At 38.3% G+C, this 15,273-nt stretch overlaps 3 protein-coding genes across 3 annotated transcripts; 2 read left to right on the top strand and 1 right to left on the bottom strand.

Moving 5' to 3' along the window:
* The first annotated feature begins 1,416 nt into the window (after window positions 1–1,416).
* On the top strand, window positions 1,417–2,905 carry LOC103938438 (transcription factor bHLH162-like). Its single transcript, XM_009348445.3, has 3 exons — window positions 1,417–1,728; window positions 1,923–2,273; window positions 2,351–2,905. The coding sequence occupies exons 1-3, from the start codon at window positions 1,609–1,611 to the stop codon at window positions 2,447–2,449; spliced, it is 570 nt and encodes a 189-aa protein (XP_009346720.2). The 5' UTR covers window positions 1,417–1,608; the 3' UTR covers window positions 2,450–2,905.
* A 1,719-nt stretch (window positions 2,906–4,624) lies between these two features.
* On the top strand, window positions 4,625–7,332 carry LOC103938437 (eukaryotic translation initiation factor 3 subunit D). Its single transcript, XM_048582323.1, has 2 exons — window positions 4,625–6,354; window positions 7,005–7,332. The coding sequence occupies exon 1, from the start codon at window positions 4,651–4,653 to the stop codon at window positions 6,349–6,351; it is 1,701 nt and encodes a 566-aa protein (XP_048438280.1). The 5' UTR covers window positions 4,625–4,650; the 3' UTR covers window positions 6,352–6,354; window positions 7,005–7,332.
* Window positions 7,333–12,358: 5,026 nt separating this feature from the next.
* On the bottom strand, window positions 12,359–13,578 carry LOC103944342 (non-classical arabinogalactan protein 31-like). The gene is given in 3 exon segments (XM_048582322.1): window positions 12,359–12,863; window positions 13,124–13,377; window positions 13,379–13,578. Coding segments are annotated over 3 exon segments (696 nt in total). The 5' UTR covers window positions 13,522–13,578; the 3' UTR covers window positions 12,359–12,564.
* Window positions 13,579–15,273: the final 1,695 nt, after the last annotated feature.

The raw sequence follows: 15,273 nt of genomic DNA, 5'->3' as shown, positions 1-15,273 counted from the left end.
CACACACACACACATATACATATAGAGGTACACATCAATTGATAATAACATGTTTCTAAATGCTCAAGGTAATCATTATCTTGAATTGGTCAAAGCTCCAAAAGACTCCAAAACAAAACTGTCGAACACTCTAATGTTTTAGCACATTCAATCACATATATTAAATATTAGCCCGTTCTATCAACTATATTTTTTTTTCTCAAGTGAGGCATAGACATACATACATACATACATACATACATACATATATATTATGGCCTTTTATAACCAAATATATCTTGGGATACTAAACCCAGTTAGAAACTTTTTTTTTTTTTTTGAGCTTTACATATATTAAAATAAATGGTTAAATGTGTACCCATTTATAACGGCGGGTAATACCCATAACCATCCATTTAAATTTCAGAGGTAAACGGTTATACCCATAACTGTTTATTTATCTAAACGGTTACCTATAACCGTAACCATCAAATTTAAATGGACGGATAACCGCGGTTACCCATAACCAATGAGTATTTGCCCATCCCTAATCGGGAGTGGATTATCAATGAATTTTCTAGAGAATGCAAACTCAAACCTGGGAAAAAGAAAAGGAACAAAATTGTAATGTTTTAAGCTTAAACACAAGTTTCTGACTCATCATATGTTCATCTCGACTTCTTGTTTAATTTGCTTTCGCTGTTTGTTGTTTCTTAAGATTAGTGAAGAAAGTTGAGGTGGATTCACTCCCTTTTTCAATGTGAGATTTACTCTAAACATGTATATTTCTTGTTTGATAATATATTCTCCAATTTCCAAATTGAATGTTTTTCTTGCGAGAGGTGGAAGTTAAAAATGAATGTTAAAATTACTAGATAGGTCTTGAATAGAAAATGAATGATGAATGGTCCCTTGCATTTGTATGGCAATGAGTGTTTACGAATGGTCCCTTGCATTTGTATGGCAGAAATTTAGTCGTTGGAATTTCCAAATCTCCGGAGTCTTCTTTAGGTTAAAAGGTGTAATGTGACATGTCAGACTCATCAGTTTCACACTACTAAATCGACACAATTTGAATGTAAAATAAATGGTCTAGGTTTCACACAATATACCTGCCAAATGATGAAATTGGCACTAATCTGTTAAATTTCGTTTTGATCATGCTTTTATTCAAAGTACCTCCACTACTTTGAAATTGCACGATTGTACATGTGTCTTCATTTGTCAAATGGACAGTCAAAAACAGTGGTGTGTTCATAGGACCTTGTTAGATGATAGATATTAAATGTGAAATGTTATATACATGGCTATATGTCTATCATAGAATAAGAAAAATAAACTTAAAATTATATACAATCGGTTATAAGACAGATTTAATTTTTTTCCTGACAATAGAGAGCAAAGGGTCCCACCGCCTTCTGAAATCTGTAAACTTTCTTCAGTGGCATCTAATGATAGAGTACTGCTCTTCAGCTTTTCTTTCTCTCCTGATGAGAGTCTTAATAAAAGCGCTCATTATACCACAAGAAGTTGAAGACGAATATTTGTTAGTATTTGTATAATATAATCATCAATTATTTCAATTTGCTGGTGGATATTGTTTGATATCTTTCTAGCTTGAATATATTGATGGAGAAGTGCCCTAGTTCATCTACAACTGATAGGAAAACCATAGAAAAAAACAGAAGAAATCAAATGAAAGCCCTATTCTCCAAGCTCAATTCTCTTGTTCCCCACCAACGCTCAGGGGTCTCTCTCTTTCAATCTTCTTTGTGGGTTTCGTTTTTGCATTATAGATCATGTTTTCTTGTCAGACTGTGAGTCTGTTTATGTAATTGTTAAGATTATAATCCAGACTCACAGTTTGACACCATATATATTTGTCTGCCAATACAAGCCTGCTAAAAGAAATGTGTATTTTGTTCATGGGATTATTGTTACAGGAAGCGGCATCGCTGCCGGATCAACTAGATGATGCTGTAAACTACATTAAACAACTACAGACAAACTTGGAGAAGATGAGGGAGAAGAAAGACAGGCTAATGGGGGGAATCGAGAAGAGCACTCATTGCAACGCAGGCTTTGGCCGCTGTGCTGGACCAATAACCGGGGGATCACCATTGGTTGAGATTCATGAAACGGGTTCAGCTCTAGAGGTTCAGATGATAACTGGGTTGGAATACCAGTTCATGTTCAATGAGTCGATTCGCGTGCTTCATGAAGAGGGAGCTGACGTTGTAAATGCCGGTTTCTCAGTTGTTGAAGATACAGTTTTTCATACAATACATTCCAAGGTAAGGAAACAATTAATTACTACACAATTCATCACCATTTTGTTAGAGATATTTATGTTCTTCTGAATGTAATGTAGATTGAAGAGTTGGCACCAGGCTGTGCAGCTGCAAGGATTTCGGGGAAACTTAATAAGAAGTTTGTGAATGATCAAGCTGATGCACTTGGAAGCATATGAGCACTCATTTTTCAGCTATTGTCACCATTTGGGCACCGTGACCAATGCCCATTTTTCTTGTTGTGATTTCTTAATTTGGTCATCTTTTCAGGCTGTCTTCAGCCGGAAACTTTGTCAATCAAGCTCAAATGCCCTTGTGATGATCTGAAGCTAATATTTTCTAAGTTCTAAGCATTCTGAAGCTTACTGCAGCTTGCTAATAATATCGAAATACATGTTTAAGTCGATCTTAGCGTGAATGAGCTAGCTGCCTAGCGCGTGCGTGCACACACGCATAAAATTTGTACGTTGTTATCATATGTACTACTGTTTTGACAAAAATGAAAGACGATTTCATGCGAAAAGATAGACGATTCCCTACTTCCAAACCAAGTGATGTCAATACCATAGTGACATGACAAGCAAGAGCAAGGAGAAGTGTACAGTAAGTTTCAAGAACTAGGTCATTGGCATGCAGAGTAAAATAGAAAAAGGAAGGAAAGAAGCAATGCAGAAATATTATGCCTTCCTCGTACGTGCACAAATTAAATTTAAAATTTAATGAATATTTCTTGTAACCTGAATATATTTTTCGTACATGTTTTCTTTATCGACTTAACCTTTCTTTGAAGCTCACAGCATTCACCAGTCTATTTGTATATGGAAATTAATGATTCTCGAGGATGATTAATAGGGTGCTAAAATAGCTTAATATATAATTAGTATTGTTTAAGGAATAAAATGGAATTTGATTTCACAAAACGAATCAAATGTTTTGTTAAGCAGATTATAGAGTTTGCAAAGAATAAATACTCCAAAGCTTCATTAAAAAAATGCCGGAATCGGATTGATTTAGACAGTAGATACATGTGGGATATAACTTAAAACAATTCGTCCCGTATGTTTTTAGTTAGAGTTACACATATTGCCGACTAAAATAATAGTCGCCCATGATATTTAAACTTATAATCTCCTCTAATAAAGTAGAAACATGAAGCCATTAGACCAAACGATGGCTTAAGACATACTGCCTACTCGACAAATTGATAATTTGACAGTATTGCGAATGCAGCGTATGATAGCACAAGTAGAAAAGATTGGATTTTTTTTTTTTGGGTAACCAGCTACTGAAATCCACAGATGAATTTAGAAGAATCGAATGAATCAATACCGCCCATGCCAATGCTGTATGGCTGTCGTCAGCTCTTGTCGTGAGATGTTTGGTCAAGTCTTATAATGCGCAAAACTCCCATTTTATGTTGCTGAGGCATATGCGCCTAAGGAGAAAGTCTTTGCAACTGAAGTGAGAGAAAGCTAATTAATCCATCAAGAGTCATAAGTGATGCATATGACTATAGGAAACCATTAAAGCAGATAAGATTTGAAGAGTGATTTCAGAATTGAAAAGAAACTACGAAGTAAATATAATTAGCACTCGCCCATCAAATATGTCATAAAAATGTACAAGTTAAAGGACTCGAATTGAAGTGCAAATAGACGAATACATTGTTTTAGCCAAACTCATCTGGTTCACACCTGTTTGATTATGATTTTTTTTGATGTTTCAATTTCAGTATTAATAAAAAAAAATTCTATTAGAACTTGAGTAAATTGTAGCTGTGGTCCCTTAACTTTAACTCAATTGGAGCAATAGTCCCTCAACTAAAAATTCATTACTATTGGTCCTTCAACTTTAATCCAACTAGAGAAATGGTTCCTCAACTTTAACCCAAATGTAGCAATGGTTCTTTCAACATAAGTCATTTTGACAAAACTCTGACGAAGTTGACCAAAATAATCATAACTACACATTTTAATGAGTTGAGAAACCCCAGTTGTAGCAATAGTCCTTCAAACATAACTCATTTTGACAAAATTCTAACGAAGTTGACAAAAATGACCATAGCTACACATTTTGATGACGTACCAATAATAATAAATTTTTAGTTGTTGGACCATTGCTACAATTTACACTTAGAACTTATATTACATGCTTGACGAATTACTTATTTTCCAAAACAATCTTAAAACCCCAAAACAATATAATTGGGCTAGAAACGAAGCCCCATAAATACAAACAACGGCCCAGTGGTATAACGGTAAATTACTCATGCTATAAAAAACCGTACGAAAACTAGGGTTTTAAGCACAGACCCAATCCACTGTAATCACAGCCAAAAGCTTCTTTCGCCCTCTGAATCTCATAAATCCAGCAATCAACGATGGTCGAAGGTTTCGAAGTCGGCGGCGTACCTTTCAACCCCGACGGGTGGGGCCCACCGGAGAGCGCCACCACCCCAACCACCACTTCCAATTTGCCCCAAAACGTCCCCTTCGCCCCCTTCTCCCGCTCTGAGAAGCTTGGCCGGATCGCCGACTGGACCCGCACCTTCAACAATCCTGGCCGCTCTAAGAACCCATCGGACGCCGTCTTCGACTTCTCCAACGACGAGTCCTTCCCCGCCTCCGCCGATGACGACGCTTCGTTCCGTCTCGTCGATGGAAAGCCCCCTCCGCGCCCCAGATTCGGCCCCAAGTGGCGGTTCCAGCAGCAGCGACAGCTCCCCCACCGCCGTGACGAGGAGGTCGAGGCCAAGAAGCGCGAGGCTGAGAAGGAGCGGGCCCGCCGCGACCGCCAGTACAACATGAACCGGTCCAACGTCAACGCCCCTCGCCGAGAAGCCGCGGTTTTCAAATCTTCTGTTGATATCCAGCCGGAGTGGAACATGCTGGAACAGATCCCCTTCTCCACATTCTCGAAGCTCTCGTTTTCTGTACCGGAACCCGAGGACCTCCTCCTCTGCGGCGGACTCGAGTTCTACGATCGCTCCGTCGATCGAATCACCCCCAAGAACGAGAGGCGGCTCGAGCGGTTCAAGAACAGGAACTTCTTCAAGGTCACCACCACCGATGACCCCGTCATCCGCCGCCTCGCAAACGAGGATAAAGCCACAGTCTTTGCCACCGATACGATTCTCTCGACTCTCATGTGTGCACCTAGGTCAGTTTACTCTTGGGATATTGTGGTTCAGAAAGTTGGGAACAAATTGTTCTTTGATAAACGTGATGGGTCGCAATTGGATTTGCTTTCGGTCCACGAAACCTCTCAGGAGCCCTTGCCTGAAGCTAAGGATGATATCAATTCAGCTTACTCGTTGAGTGTCGAGGCTGCTTATATCAATCAGAACTTTTCACAGCAGGTTTTGGTTAGGGATGGAAATAAGGTCACGTTCGAGGAGCCTAACCCTTTTGCGAATGAAGGAGAGGAGGTTGCTTCCGTTGCTTATCGCTACCGGAGGTGGAAGCTTGAGGAGGGAATGTATCTGGTTGCGAGGTGTGAGGTGCAGAGTGTTATGGAGGTGAATAACCAGAGGTCGTTTTTGACGCTGAATGCGCTTAATGAGTTTGATCCGAAATATTCAGGTGTCGATTGGAGGCAGAAGTTGGAGACTCAGAGGGGAGCTGTATTGGCAACTGAGCTGAAGAACAATGCCAACAAGTTGGCTAAATGGACTGCACAAGCGCTCCTGGCCAGTGCTGATTTGATGAAGTTGGGTTACGTTTCAAGGGTTCATCCTCGTGATCACTTTAACCATGTGATTTTGGCTGTGGTTGGATACAAGCCCAAGGAGTTTGCCTCGCAGATTAATCTGAACCAAAACAGTATGTGGGGGATTGTGAAGTCGATTGTGGACTTGTGTATGAAATTGAATGAGGGAAAGTATGTGCTTGTTAAGGACCCATCGAAGCCCCAAGTTAGGATCTATGAGGTGCCTCCAGATGCTTTTGAGAATGACTATGTGGAGGAGCCACTGCCCGAGGATGAGCAAGTTCAGCCACCCACGGAGGAAGGGCAAGGTGCTGAGCCGAATGTTGCTGCTAATGATGTTGAGGATAAGCCGGTTGATGCTGTTGAAGCTTGAAGGGTAATGTTTCTTGCTGCATTGTCTACTGTAATATGTGTTCCTTATTGTTTTATATATTTTGAAAATTTTGGTATATGTTTAAGCATTTTAATTACGTTCACTGTTGCTTGTTGGTCTTTGTCTATTTGATTTCCCTGTGAATCAGGTATTAGTTCTAGTTTGTTAAAAGTTTTTGATTATGAATGTAATGGTTTACTTTAGTCATTGAAACTTCAACTGACTAGACAGTGCCAAGTTCACAGATCACTTCTTGCCGAGTCGATTCTAGGCCCCATTCTTCATCAGATATAGATTCCATTGTTCCTGTATCATGGATTAAACGGTGAGAGAGCGGGGATCAGTGTATGATGTTAGGAGTCATTATATTAGAGACAAATTGGATTGTTTAGGATTTATCCTTTTGTTGGGACACTCGTGTATTTCCAGAATCACTCTGCCAAATTGTAGAGTGGTTGACTGAACTCTTCTCGTTGCTGATCTTGAAATGAAATCCTGGGTTCTGGGATGAATGTGTTTAACTTGTTGAGGTCACTAATTGACATTTCACGTGTTACCTGTTGTATGATGCATTCGGACTTATGGTCATAATAACATTGGATATCTCTTGATCGTATATAGTTGATTGATTCATCGTTGATTGGTGACTGCAGATTTAAATCGATTTTCACAATTGCTGAGAACGGGGAAACCTGGCTACATCTCTTAATAGTTGCGAAGCGAGAGAAGATTATAAGGCCATCAAAGACTTGTATCTGAAGTTAGTCCAACTTTTGTTGCATCGTTGGCATATAGTTTTTACGAGCATTTTGTAGCTTTTCCATCTTTTAAACTGGCATGGAGTAAACTAGCAGATCATGGGAATGGTTTTGTTTCTTCTCTCTTTTTTTTTAACCTGGAGCTTTGTGATATGTTATGCTATTTTACAAAAACTTGAATTTTGCCTTAATATTTGGTATCGAAGTCGTTTACCTTCCTCAATTTTGCGATATCATGATGCTTAATGAACTTGCTTGGTTTCTTGGCCATGTTATTCGGATGTTTTGTGTCTCGTAAACGCGTTTGCTTTCTGAGTGTGAAGTTAGTAGGATTGCTTGTGCTTACCAGCTCTGGAGTAGCTCTAATTGCTCAATAATTCCATCCCTTCACCCAGCCAAACCATAGCAACTTACATGATGTTAAGAGCTCGGAAGTGCTTTTAAAGTGACGGAAAGCGATTTTGGGAAAAATGTTTTTGGAACTAATTTTTAGTAAAAATCTAACTAGATTGTGAAAAAACACTTGGTGTTTCTCGAAAAAAAAAAAGCACATATTTGATGCCTCGTACAAAAAACATTTTAAATGCCTTTGAAACTCAAAACTATTTTCTCGAAGAACTTTTTTTGTCATTGTAAAAGCATTTTCAACGAGTCCGTAAGCAAGTGTAACATCTGATTGAATAATGCAATACCACATGTAATATGGGGGATTTCTGGGCTTCAGCCTCGTTTTCACCGTAGAAATATACTGTAATTGCAATTTCATGCTATGGAAAAGGGGGTACATCAGCAAGAACATGCGAAAATCAGATTGGGGTTGAAAAATTTTAGATGTTACATCCCGTTCCAAAATTCTTTCTATTTTATTGTACGACATGTGGACATTCCGCATCGGGATGTGTCATTGTACAGATTTAGGATCGATTATGGGCCTGACTCGTGGTTACAGCATAGAAATATAGTTCCACAGCCCTTTATGCAATGGTTGTTATGTGATTCTCTAAGATCAACACAATCATAGATGTTGGTTACGTTGGATGGAATCGTACCCAAACCTATCCGAATCATTTCCTCACCATTTCTCATTGGTTTGTATAGGAGGGAATGAATAGGAATTTGATTCCAGATCAATTTGGATCTTAACACGTCTCTATTGAAGAATGCAAGAAACTGTGCATCACAAAATTTCACTTGTAATGAATGGATCCTCTACTAGTCGCACAAAATCTCACTTATTGAACTAGTAGGTAGTAATACGCAAGTTGGAGAACAATAACAACATAATTAGTAGTGGGTTGCTGGCCTTTTTCTTTATGATCGTGACGATTTCCCTTCATTCTCTCCCTTCCTTTACTGCTTGGATTAATTGCAAGAGCTTAACATGAACTCTCAGAATGTTAGTGGGAGTTGAGAAGTCCAATATCTATAAGATCGGACAGTAGGTGCTCACTACTTGACAAGTCATGCTAGCCATGGCATGCCAAGAACCCCGCACCTATGTCCTCAGGGGTGACAAGCCCGCCACACCCATCACATGTTACTTCAGTATAAATGGTGTGTCGAGCTTGGGACATTCTCTCCCATTGTAAAACCATAGTACTACCATGCCTCATAAAGTAGAAATGTCTCACAAATTACTGGCGGGAATGAGGAACACTAGCTTGGATTTTCGACATACAAAATTGCTGTTAAATTCCCAAGTGTCAACTAAAATCATATGGATTTTGTAACTTGAATCCTATTAGCCAGATATGCATTAATTTTCAACTAATTCGATGGTATTAAGTTCAACCTATACATGTCCATTGAGAAGACACATGATAATCGGCATGCATTAGTACAAATAATAATGTCTTATAATCAGAACCACTATCGGCGCTGCTAAATCATAGAGTTAAAAATGAATTTTCATGAAACATTTCACCATCACATGACGTTTTTCTTTGCAATTATATATTAAATAGAATATTACAGTAACGATAAATTCATTTTATTTCTTGTTCTGCAACAGTTTAATTCTCAATATACTATTAGTTGAGAGGGTGTGGGTGAGACTTATTATTATTTAGTGTTATAATAATTTTCACATTTTTCCCTCATGCATTTTAGTTTTTGAAAATATTGCAGAAAAAAAAAAACTAGAGTGAAATCACTGATTTAAAATGTTTAACACCGTCACCTTTTCCATAAATCCTAATTGAGTTCATGGAAAAAAAAACTTCAATATTCTCGGAATATAAGGCCGTACATTAAATTTGAAAATATAAATTGATGTATAATATATATTTTCAATTGTTCCTCTATTTTATTATGACGCGTAATATACTGCCTTTTATTCCGGTTACATTCTAGAGCTTGTAAATATGCCTAAGAATATATATGCCGCCCAACAGGCTCTCAAAAGATCGATTCAACCACAACGAGTGCCTTGTAAAACATAAAATGGAGTTTGAGAAGTTTCGTATGTGATATGATCGAGTTAAGGGGAAAATCGAGTCTCTGCTTTTAGGTTTTTTTAATGAAAAGAAACACACTTTTAGTTTCGGATTTTGATGCAATGCAATCATGGAAATGTAGAAAAATCGTTGTTTAAGAAACTGCTTCTAAGAAAAGGGCACGAAATCATCAGCATACGTATGTGTAGTCATCACAGCAATAGATAATGTACCCAATCATCATCACTATACTGGCATTTGGAATTAAAATGTTAGGAGCCTGGCGACTTGGCTAGCCATGGTCGTATGGACATTTCAACAATCATTTTCTTTCTATAAAAGCAGTAAAACTGAAAGAAAAATATCAAATAGTGCGACTTCAATACTACGTACGAAACACTTAAGAGTTACGAGTGTGTTAACCGTTAAATTTGATTTTCACAACTATTAAATTTCTTATTTTCAATCTTAACTATTTATTTTCTATATCACGCAATACGCATTATCAAAGAAAAACTGATTGTTTCGTGTCAATCCTCCTAATGATAACATACGTGCCCGAGAGGAATTTACAAACACTTGAATGCATAAGAGGAACGTAAACTTGCAAGCACCTACTCCATTAGGCGTTTGACACACAAGATTTTGCCCTAGACATGCATAATGACCAATCATGAAACCTAACTTGTTTGTGCATGCACATTGTTCAGAGCCAATAGACGACCACACAGAAACTGCAGTTAAATCCACACACCCGCCAACTTATGTATGTATGTATAGTATAATCCAGGAATTTCGATGGATGAGACCAAGTTAACCAACCACGTAACATTTTCTCTGTTTTCAGTTCAACCCTAAATATTCTACTCCACCACGATATTGCTTGATCAGGTCCCACTATACACATGATTTGATTTGACTTATAACTCTCTCACATGTCCAAAATTTTAAAGCAAACTGTTGATCTACAATGATATCATGATGGTGTGTTCTGACTCATTATCCGTTACGAGAAGGACTTTTACATCTGTTTGGTAAAAACGCCAATTTTTCAAACACCAAAGGGGCCGCACTGCAGTTCCATTTTAGGGTTCTTCGATGTGATTTTACGGACACTTCAAAGAATCCAATGGCTTAAGGAGTTCAGTGCACTGGACTGCATGCATGCCGAGGTTCAAATTTTTGGTCTCGTTCTTTATTTTATTTATATATTTATTCAAAGCGAAAGCTACTATCATGTCTGCCATAGGACAAGCAGTACCACATCTGATCGTTGAAAATACGGTAAATTACATAATACCCTCTCAAGGTCTATTACAACCCCTTAACCTCATATAACATCTTTAAAACATTTCACTTTCATACCTTATTTATTATTTTATTTCAATATAGTACCTCAGTTATATTTTTCATCTATTGATCCATTAAGAGCTGACGTGACTGACACATTTATGTCGCGTGGTTGTCAAATATATGACACGTGGAAAAAAAAAGGTTTTAAATTAAAAAAAAAAAAAAACCTGAATCTTCTCAAACAAAGGAAAAAAAAAAAAAACAAACAAACTGAAAACGCAGAACCCACCACCCCCACCTCCCCGCAACCCCTCCCGACCTCTCTTCTCCCTCCCGAGCCTCCCAAACACCTCCCTCTCCTCCACTCTCTTCACCTCCCCTCTCATCCAAAAACACACACTGAGGATAACACTCCGACAGCCCCATGGACTCCGACACAGCTCCGCACTCCTCACGCACTACATTCCCTAACCCCATCTCGGCACATCGACCGCCTGATCAACTACAACCAATCGCCGTCCAGGACCATCTACTCCGATAGGTTCATACCCAGTAGATCTGGTTCCAACTTCCCCCCTCTTCGACATCTCCAATACTCCATCCGACGGCCGCGATGACTCGTCAAGCGCCTACGGCACTCTCCTACGCGCTGCCCTCTTTGGACCTGACTCCGCCGGCGTCGTCCCTCCGGCGACGCCTGAGAAAAGGAGCACGATTCAGATGAACCCTCCCAGCCCCAACATCTTCCGGTAATGCACTCGTTTTCCCCTTTTGGGTTCGATGATGTGGTCACCGGAGTTCACCATAGCCCCGTCAAGGCTCCTCAGAAGGTTCCCCAGTCACCTTATAAGATGACTTTCATCACTTTCTAGTCTTTTGGCGATTTGGGTTTGGTTTGATTTTGGATATTGTGAATTGGGTTTATATATATATATATATATATATATATATATATAAACGGAAGTTTTGTTTCTTGTTCAGGTTTTGGATGCACCTGCTTTGCAGGATGATTTCTATCTGAATCTTGTCGATTGGTCTTCGCACAATGTGCTTGCTGTTGGCTTGGGAAATTGTGTTTATTCATGGAATGCTGATGCCTGATGGGGTGGGTTTTGGGATGGGAGGGAAGGTGCAGAGAGTGGAGGAGAGGGAGGTGGTTGGGAGGTTCGGGATGGAGAATAGGGGTGGGGAGGGGTTGCGGGGAAGGTGGGGTTCTGCGTTTTCCTTTTTTACTTTTAATTTTTTTTGAGAAGATTCAAGTTCTTTTAAAAAGAAATTAAAGAAAAAAAATTGCCATACAAATGTAGCAGTCACACAGTTCTTAACGGATTAATAGATAGAAAATGTAACAGATGTACTATATTGAAATGAAATAGTAAATGAGATATGAAAGTGAAATGTTTTAAAGATATTGTATGAGGTTATAATAGACCTCAAACCAGAAGGGGTATTATGTAATTTACCCTTGAAAATATATCACTTTTTACTACAAGTTAAACTAACTCAGTATATGCACGTAAGTTGAACCAAAATCTAGATCAATTACCATTCATTATTGTAACCCAAATAACAAAGCAGTATTATTTCGAAACAGCCATTCCTTCAAGTTCAAACCATGCATGGGCAGGGGGAAACCCTAACAATGGCACATTAATCTGGGATTAAGAGTTAACTGACAACAGAAAGCCCCATTAATTAACACAAGCTCTAATAAACTGTAAAATAAATTAACGAGGACATGTGGGCTCAAAGGCGAATGGACCGACATTGTAGAGAAGGAATGGGAGCTTCTGGGACATAAATGGCTTCGCAGGCTTCAGGAGAGCACCGCTCAGTCCACCATGCAGATCGGACGGCTTGGAGCAGGCGGCGGAGGGAGAGGAGACGAGTGACACCTTGCACTTGTGAGCTCCAAAGGTGGTGATGGTCTTGGGTGCCGTGATAAAAAAGTAGCCATTTTTATCAGTGGTTTCCTTCACAACCAATGGGAACTTTCTGTTGTTGCACTGTAGCTTTACTGTAGCACCTGCCCAAAAAAAAAAAAACAATTCAAACAAATTATTAGAAAAATGAGTAAAATCAAACCATGTGAATTTTGTAATTTTCATAAAATGGATGTATACCTATGGACATGAAGAGAACACTATTTTAAGGTGCATAAAGTAAAAATTAGACTAATTTGGACTAAACCAAGAACACTAATTTTTTGTTTATTTATATGTGCAAAATATGTACATTTTTTTTGTTTTGAAATGTATGTAAAAAGTAAACAAATTTTAGACTAACCAAGAACTGGCTTGGCGCCGTTAAGGGTGTCGACGCCGGAGTAGTTGCAAGATTTGCAGTAAACGACGCCTTGAACCGCTACAAAGCTCCTTGGGAAAGGTTTCTTAGGTGGGTACATAGGAGGGTGAACCGGTGGGTGGCCGTCGTGGTGGTGGGGGCTTGGTGGGTGAACCGGAGAGTGGGCTGGTGGGTGCACCGGAGAGTGGGCTGGTGGGTGAACTGGGGAGGCAGTGGGTGAGTGTGGGTGAGGGTTGGCGGTGGTGCTGGCCGTGAGTGGGTGGGTGAGCCGGTGGGTGGGTTGGAGGACTGGCGGGTAAAGTGGTAATTACATTACCGAAGACAGTGAAGCAGCTCAGTAGGAGGACTGAGAGCTGCACAAACACTGCAGGAGAACCCATGTTTCGTTTCTTTCTCTAGTCTTTTTTTCTAGAGAGAGAGAGAGAGAGAGATGGAATGAGTGGCTCGAGAGAGTGAGATTTATAGGAATTTAAGCCAGGATTCCCTGCGGGTTTTCTTGGTAAATTTGGTTTCAACTTTTTTATTGCTCTGGGCTGGTATTTGAAGGGGATATAATTAATGGACTTTAGAAATGTGAGAATTGGAAAAATAATAAAGTAAAAAAATAAAAAATGTTATTTGTGGAGGAAAATAATTGGCTCCTTTGGTCAAGAATTCTTTAGACTATGTTTGGACGAGAGTATTTCAAGTTTTAATAAATTGATACTTAAGTTATAGTAAGTAATGTAGAGAAGATTAGAAAAGTTCTCAAGAAGGATTTATAGATAACATCTCTCACATAAAGATTAGCAAATTCCTCTCACATCCCTATGCAATGCACATGGAGGGTTTTTTCTAATCCCTTTTATATTTACATTTTGTAATCCATTCCTTATTAACTTGGCATCAATCTATTGGAACTAATAAAACCGTCATCCAAACATGGCTCGTTAAACTTTATAGTTAAATTGTTGTTTCACATGTGTATATAAAATGTTCTTTTATCACTTTTAAATAAAACTGTGAAAACACCATTTGAGTTACTATCCAGACGCATGTTTTAGTGCAAAGGTATCACCAAACTTCTTTATGGTATCAGAGCATGTTGATTCACGTGTGAAGTTAAACGGTCACACGTGCTCACTCAATTCGTGCACATCACCCAATTCCTATAGTCCATGTGTTTCGCTTAAAAATTCTTCACACGTAATGGGAGTGTAAGGATGTGAAAGTAAAAGAGTCACATATCAATGAAAGGAAAAACTTTGTAAGAACTTATTAAAAATTGGGTTACTTTATGTAATATCAATTAATTTTATAGTGAAACTTAACTTTTTTTGCAGGGTAACTTTCGATAAAAATTTGGTTAAAAGGTATCATTTGTTTCACATGTATTTGTAAGGAATTTTCTAAAGACTCTAGATGGCTTTAGGCTAAAGATTTAGTTGACTGGGATGATAATTGTGAAGAACATTACGTTAATAAGCTCTTCTTGATTAACATTGAAGGCATCCTCACATACTTCTTGTTTATTTTTGTTTATAGACTTTGTTTAATTCATTTGATTCGTCTATTAAAAAAAAATATATATATATATATATGTTAGAAATGAAAATAAATGCGTGAATAACATCACTTAAAGTTTTCTTCTGATATTGGCCAAAATAAAAGTTTTTTGTTTAGATTAGAAATAAGTAGTGTTTGAATTTAAATACAATCTAATTAGTATAATATTCATCTATCTATATATAAAGCCAATGAAAAAGGTGAATAGTAATTTTGGTGTCACCAAGCTTCAACAAAAAATATTTGGACAAAAATATCCCCAAGACAAAAAACTTCAAAGGCATCCAAAATAATGCATCAAATAAGGCAGGGCATTTTTGTCATTTTAACAGTATTTTTTTAATAATTAATTTTTTTGTGCTTTTTTTATATTAGTACCTCACAATAAGTTAGCAACAATGTGATTCAAGTTCTCTATTTTTAAACACGTTCAAAACATTTTAAGATGCGTGTGATGTCGGTTATAAAAAAGGTCATTCGCATGCGGATAATAATGTGATTAAATGAGTTGTCAAATGATTGTTTTTTTTAACAAACGATATTATCTACACTAAGGGGAAGAGGGTGGGCTTAGCCTCATAATGGGC

Source organism: the organism of the source record quoted next, unplaced genomic scaffold (genome assembly GCF_019419815.1).
Source record: "Pyrus x bretschneideri cultivar Hongxiangsu unplaced genomic scaffold, Pyrus_bretschneideri_v1 Contig19, whole genome shotgun sequence".
NCBI classification, from domain to species: domain Eukaryota; kingdom Viridiplantae; phylum Streptophyta; class Magnoliopsida; order Rosales; family Rosaceae; genus Pyrus; species Pyrus x bretschneideri.
Note: the sequence above shows the minus strand (reverse complement) of the source record. Positions and strands in the feature narration are given on the sequence as shown.

What these genes read in the sequence shown, in the direction of transcription:
- LOC103938438 (XM_009348445.3), top strand. Translation starts at nt 1,609, where the DNA reads ATGGAGAAGTGCCCTAGTTCATCTACAACTGATAGGAAAACCATAGAA. An exon ending in TTCCCCACCAACGCTCAGGG is followed by an intron (nt 1,729 to 1,922) that starts GTCTCTCTCTTT and finishes TTATTGTTACAG; the next exon opens with GAAGCGGCATCGCTGCCGGA. An exon ending in TTCATACAATACATTCCAAG is followed by an intron (nt 2,274 to 2,350) that starts GTAAGGAAACAA and finishes AATGTAATGTAG; the next exon opens with ATTGAAGAGTTGGCACCAGG.
- LOC103938437 (XM_048582323.1), top strand. Translation starts at nt 4,651, where the DNA reads ATGGTCGAAGGTTTCGAAGTCGGCGGCGTACCTTTCAACCCCGACGGG.